We start from the raw sequence: 6,474 nt of genomic DNA on the forward strand, positions 1-6,474 counted from the left end.
TTGCAGTTAGTTGTTGAGTTTTCACTTCTATTTCTGTTATTTTCGTAATTGTCTAGGCTTACCTAGTGGTAGAGATTAGGTGCCGTCACGACGTCTTACGGAGGGGAAATTGGGTCGTGACAGCCAGCCGACCCACTTTCGCTCCACCGGAGCCTCCATCGCATCTGCGAGCGCGCAGATGCGAAACAAACCTCGCACCTGCGACCGTTCCTCGCAAGTGCGATTGCACCAGATCTGAAGCCACTAGCAGTTCCCAAGTCCAAAACTAAGTCCGATTCGCACTCGAGGCCACCCCGGGACCCCATCCAACTACACCAACGTATCCACAACATGATACGAACTAAGTCAAGGCCTCAAACCTCGTCAAACAAAATCGAAACTACGATTCGCACCCCAAAACCCAATTGAATGAACTTATGAACTTCAAACTTCACAACTAGTTCCGAACGCGCCGTATCATACTTAGACTACTCGTAATGACACCAAAATTTGCGTACAAGTCATAAATCACTATACATACCTATTCCCAGGCTCGGAATCTCAAACGGACCTCGATAACACCAAAGTCTACTCCAAACCAAATTTAAAGAACAAGAAAACCTTCAATGAACCAACTTTCCACATTAAGCGCCGAAACAATCTCGGATTACCCGAAACCCGATCCGAACACATGCCCAAGTCCAAAATCATCATACAAACCTATTGGAACCTTCAAATCCTGGTTCCGAGGTCGTTTACTCAAAATGTTGACTCAAATCAAACGGCCACCTTAGGCCACGATGAAGGAACTAAGTGATCCGATTTCAACCCGAACCCTTCTAAACCTAAACCAACAATCCCTGCAAGTCATAAAACAGTAAAGGCACATCCAAGGAGTCCTAATTAGGGGAACAGGGATCTAGTAAGCAAAACAACCGATCGGATCGTTACACGTGCTTTAGATCCTGCCAATAAAAATGCAACATTTTCGCTAAGCTATTTTTCAACTCACCTCTCCTCCCACCCCCACCCCCCACCCCACCCCACCCAAAAAAAAGAACCCCTTCCTTGGATAAACATCGTACAAGGTGTTTTTTAACATATATGGAAATATGTTGAGTCAGAATATTTTGTTTTGTGTTAATCCAAGACACGTGGAGATGGGTCCCAGTAGTTCCTTTTATAACTGGGGAACTACATTGTGTGCTGACACAAACGTTACTCAACAGAACACTATAGAAAACAACACAATTTTTGAAACTTGTAAACAAATTGTTTGATCAAAGATGTCATCAATGTTCAGATTTCCTTCTTCAATGTTTTCTCTCTATTCATCTTCTTCCTTTAAGTCATCACTTTTCCCTTCTAATTCTTCTGTTTTCCGTTTTGAGAATTCCAAGAATTCCTTATCTTTGAATGCTGTTTACCCTTTCTGGAACTCTAATTTTGCCATGGAAAATCAGAGTTTCTCAGTGCTATCTGCTTCTAAAACCCAAGATGGAGCTGCAGCTAAAGATTTTTCTTTTCAGGTAATCATTTCCCTATATATCCCTTTTGTTGTGTTTAATCGTTGATTAGCTGTTGTTAATTTTAGTATACTTTCCATTACTATGTGGGGATAGTTAGGAACTATTTGTTCAATTGTGTACTTTGTTTGGACAGACAAAAAGGAAATAAAAATTGTGGTGTACTTTGTTTGGACAGTTTGATCTGTTATCTGTTATAAAAGAAAAAGTATTTAACTTATTCTAGGTATGTAACACGTCGGCTTTTACTGAGCCGAGGATCTATCGGACACAACCTCTCCACCTTCATAAGCTAGGGTTAAGGTCTGCCTACAAACTACCCTTCCCAGGCCCCTTTTGTGAGACTACACTGGGTTTGTTGTTGTTGTTGTTGTAACACGTCGCTTGAGATAAAATTACAATGTAGAAACATGATCAATGAGGATTCATTATAGCCGGGTCCATCTTGTTTGGGGCTGAGGTAGTAGTTCTTGTTTGTATGTAACACTACGCTCTCGCACAAAGGCGGAGCTAGGATTTGTAACTTTTGGGATTCTAGTCATTTTTAAGTTATTGGGTTCTAAATTAATAAGTTGAACATAATCAATGGATTCAGCCAAACCCGTAACGCGTATTCTAGCTCCGCCCCTGCTCTCGCATATAGACCTAATTTCTTACTTTTTGGGAAAAGATTTTAGAAGTATTTTTACTGATTAGTGGGAGCTAGACTTGAATCTATGTTTGTTATAACACTATTTCGGATTGGGTTACACCACTTTATATAAAAGCTTAAATAATTAATTTGCAACGCTGTAATGCAAATTTAGTTTTGTTTTTTGGTGGTATTGATTGACTAAATTTCTTGGACTTACTGGTCAAATGAGTATCCAGGGAAGTGAATCATTCTTTAGGAGTGTATTGGCGAGCATGGAAGCGGTTTATCTGAACAAAAATCCCACTGCTAAGGCCATTTTGGAGCTAGTTCGCTCTGCTGATGGTGATCGAATTTGCTATGATCACTTTGCATTTAGGACATTTGGGGTACGATAATTCTTCTTTAATTCTAGGACTGAAATGGTGTTCTGGGAAATGTTTATGTAGCATATTCATCACTACAGATTCTTTATTTATTTATTTATTGCTGCAGGTTAATGGCCATGGCATTGATTCTATGTCAAAGTTCTTCTTGGATTTTGGTTACGAACAACGAGAAGAGTTGAGATTCCCTGCTAAGAAGTTGAAAGCTTTCTGGTTTTCTCCTCCTAATGTTCAAACTTCCAATCGGGGCAGTGGGGTTGATGGGCCATTGCCAAGAATATTTATATCGGAACTTCTTGTTGATCAGCTGAGTCCAGAAGCTCAGGTTTTTCATCAGCTTATTCCTTTGCATAATTTTTTGTATGCTTAACAGAACAAAATTTTGGTCTTATCGATGAATTTCACATTTCAAAAGGTGCTTCACTTCTAAATAATCTCATGGCTGGTCAAATTTTGAAGTACATGATTCTTCTTCTTTGCTTGCAGGATATAATTAAAAAATACACTGACATCTCTCGGTGCGGAAAAGAGTATGCAGCACTTGCGAGTGCATTTGGGGTTTTGACATGGGAAAGACCCTCATACTCCGAATTTCAACAACTGGCTAGGTACTGGAAATTGTCCTCTGCATTTTAATTTCATATTGAATTCTACATTTCCCGTGCAAGCTCCTGGATCAGATTGAAAAGTGACTTCTCAATAAGTTGTAGCTTACTAGTGTCATTTAAAGGGCAGTAATGATACTATACGTCTCTAACAAAATAAGTATCTCTTTATGTTTTTACAAATTACAACCTATCCACTATTTATATGTTTATTTTCATGAGCAGTATTCTTAAATTAATTATTTTGGTATTTCTGTGATGTCGTTGAATTACCAGGGAGAGTGAGTACGCTGCCTGGACCCTTGTCAATGGATATGCATTGAATCATGTCACCATATCTACCCATCGGTTGACATCAAATCTGAGAAGCATCGGAAATCTGAATCAATTCATTGAGAAAACTGGTTTTAACTTGAACTCTGAAGGGGGTGTTCTAAAGGGTTAGTACAAAGTAACATTGACGTAAACCTGCAATTAGTAATATTGCCTGCTTAATTTGTAGCTGCATCATGTTATATATAATGTTACTCAAGTACACGCTGTTTATTTGCTTGCTCTTTTACTTGATCTTTTCTCAGTAATAAGTTCAGCATTTACCAGTTCAGCAACAGCTAAAACCAAGATCATGTAAACTCTTTTAAGTAACACATGTTAGTAGCGCGACGTAAGGGTTTTGCCTGGCTGCAACTCCCAGTTTACTGATTTCCTTCTCTAAAAATGGGCACCTGATGCTTTGGCTTTTAATGATGGTGGTTTAAAATATTGAATAGCTAGTGTATATTGAAGATATGAGAATACTGCGCAAAATAATTGTTGAAGTGTGTGGCCATCTCATCTAAAAGCTTAAGCTTTTAGACAGAACACACTTTTATTTACTTAATTATGTCTTCAACACGCCCCTTCACATGCGGGCTTGATTCTTTTTTATGAGCCAAGCACGTGAAAATTCTTTTTGATATTGGGTGGCGGTGAAACTCGAACCGAGGACCTCAGCCTGCTCTGATACCATGTTGTAGTGTATGACCATCTCATCTAAAAGCTTAAGCTTTTAGAGAGGATACACTTTATTTTGTCTTCAACAGTAATGGTTGGCTGCGTCACAAGGAGGCCTTTAAATCTCTTTCTGCTGATTATAGTGCTTGTTAATTAACATGTTACGCTGCAATCTCAAGACTTTGTGGAAACTAGATTATTATGTTAGTCAATAGGAGCTTTAAAGGACAAAAACCTGTGTATCTCTTAGGTACTTGAATGAATTACAGGTTGAAAAGCTTTTCGATGCTGGGTTCTGTTAATTCTTTTTGCGTCAGAGAGTTATTGCTCATCATAATTTTGAATATAGAGCACATGTAGAGTTCTGCGATTATTCATTTTTGTGAGAAGAATTTGTTGATTTTGAAGTCTCGTTCTTTTAAATGAAGAACTATTCTTTTTTAAATGGTCATGAGTATTACAAAAAAGTTTTGACATATTCTCTTTCTCACCAGTGAGCCCTGATGGTCTTCTGTTGCAAAGTTCGACTGTAGCAGATTCTACCTCTTTCCAATTTTCAGACGGCATTACAGAAGCAGTCCCATGTTCATACATCGAATTTGCTGAGCGACTTGTACTGCCCCAATATAAGGATTTACCAGCAGAAGAGGTTAGTTCTCAGTATCCTCAGTTTTCTTGCATGTTTCTCTGTAGTAAAAGCAATAAATCAATAACTTGAAGTTGGTACTCCTAACACCTGTTTATAAAATATATATGAGAAGTAAAATATGTGCCAACCGCAGTTTCATGAGTGCACAGTCATTCTATGCAACACATTGAATGTAGCCTATTTCCTCTTAAGTTGCAAAATTGTTATTTATGTCTGTTCCAATGCTTATATGGCAATGTAATTGAATAAAAGGCTACTTATTGTTCAATCTTAAAGTGGAAAACCTTGTCTGTTGAGTTGAAACATCAAACTCTTATGATTGAATTCTATCACATGCTTATTGAAATCTCCTAATTTAAAGTGTTCTCGAGGTTTTGGTTCTATGATTGGAGCTAAACTAAATTATTGGCGTTGCCTGTCGCATAGTGACATTTGTGCTAGTTTCAACCATATATTAAGATTTTATGCCGCCTGCTTTCAACCATTTGGTAACTTTAAGATGTAGCTTCAATGTAAACTAGACTTTTGCATTTTGAAGTGCCTCCTTTTAACTCTTGAATGTTAATGTCGCGTTAATGTGATGAACTATATTTTGATACTTGCTTAGGTTGAGGAGTTTCATAGACGGGACGGGTTTGAGGTTGGAAATGCTGACAAGATATTTGAAAGTACATCGAAGGATCAGTTAACCCGTCGTGCTGCATGAGGAAGAGTGCTAAGCAGTTGAACATTTTGACTGTATGAGCTAATTCTCGGCATGTTCAGCTGCTGGAAGATGATATTGTAGCTCTGAAGTGTGTAATCTGATCTTCTGTATCTATTTAAAAGAATAAAATTGCTGTACAGTAAAAGTGCAATACATGATTTTCAGTCATCTCCATTTTTACCATCTGATATTTCCTTTGACATACGCCTTAAATCCATCTTATGCTTTTTCCCTGACAAATTCTTGAAAGACAACATACAATTAAGGTTTTTATCTTGGTATTTGACTACTCTACAGCAACAACAACAAACCCAGTATTCCCACAAGTGGGGTCTGGGGACCCCTAGAAGGGCAGAGAGGTTGTTTTCGATAGACCCTCAGCCAGAGAAATTCAGTGGAATATCACAAGTAGGGTCTCGAGAGGGTAATGTGTACTTACCTTATAGAGAAGAGGCTGGTTTTTGACAACTCTACTATTAGAGAAACAAGTGTAAAGTCCCTCCACCCTTAGATCCAAAAACATATGCTTAAGAACTCACTTTCAAAATTGAATCTTTTCAAAGGAATCAGATGCATGAGCCTGGATAGTTTGTGGAAGTGAACACCACAACACCATGAGAGGAAAAAGGCTAGTAGTAGTTCGTAATTTAATCCATGAATTATGTGTGCTTATCTTGGCAGAATCAACATTGTAGTCCTATCTTTATGTTTGCTTTTCTTTCTTATTTATTTTCTAAAAGTGGTATTGGAGTTAACTTTTGCGCACCTCAATCATTAAATTAGGTACCTATTACCTCCCACCGGCATAAGTATTTTCTCCGTCCAAATTTAGACAGATGAGCAAATCTGACAGCGGAAACCACTATATTGGATGACATACTCCACGATTAACAATATTCTGCTTTTTATTATTTCCTTTTCCCTTTGCCTTTTTTCAAGAACATTCGTTCATTTTGGGACAATCAGATTTCCACCAATGATGTGGGGTGTGTGTGTGGG

The 6,474-nt window shown here is 38.2% G+C and overlaps 1 protein-coding gene across 1 annotated transcript; it reads left to right on the forward strand.

The window, feature by feature from the left end:
• Window positions 1–1,196: 1,196 nt before the first annotated feature.
• On the forward strand, window positions 1,197–5,675 carry LOC109219735. Its single transcript, XM_019384207.1, has 7 exons — window positions 1,197–1,508; window positions 2,376–2,525; window positions 2,632–2,847; window positions 3,009–3,130; window positions 3,404–3,567; window positions 4,615–4,769; window positions 5,377–5,675. Exons 1-7 carry the CDS (start codon window positions 1,266–1,268, stop codon window positions 5,473–5,475), a joined length of 1,149 nt encoding a protein of 382 aa, XP_019239752.1. The 5' UTR covers window positions 1,197–1,265; the 3' UTR covers window positions 5,476–5,675.
• Window positions 5,676–6,474: the final 799 nt, after the last annotated feature.

This window comes from Nicotiana attenuata, unplaced genomic scaffold (genome assembly GCF_001879085.1).
Source record: "Nicotiana attenuata strain UT unplaced genomic scaffold, NIATTr2, whole genome shotgun sequence".
Lineage (NCBI taxonomy): Eukaryota > Viridiplantae > Streptophyta > Magnoliopsida > Solanales > Solanaceae > Nicotiana > Nicotiana attenuata.

Coding starts and splice junctions, on each gene's coding strand:
- LOC109219735 (XM_019384207.1), top strand. CDS start 1,266: ATGTCATCAATGTTCAGATTTCCTTCTTCAATGTTTTCTCTCTATTCA. Junction 2,848..3,008: donor AGCTGAGTCCAGAAGCTCAG/GTTTTTCATCAG, acceptor CTTTGCTTGCAG/GATATAATTAAAAAATACAC. Junction 3,131..3,403: donor GAATTTCAACAACTGGCTAG/GTACTGGAAATT, acceptor TTGAATTACCAG/GGAGAGTGAGTACGCTGCCT.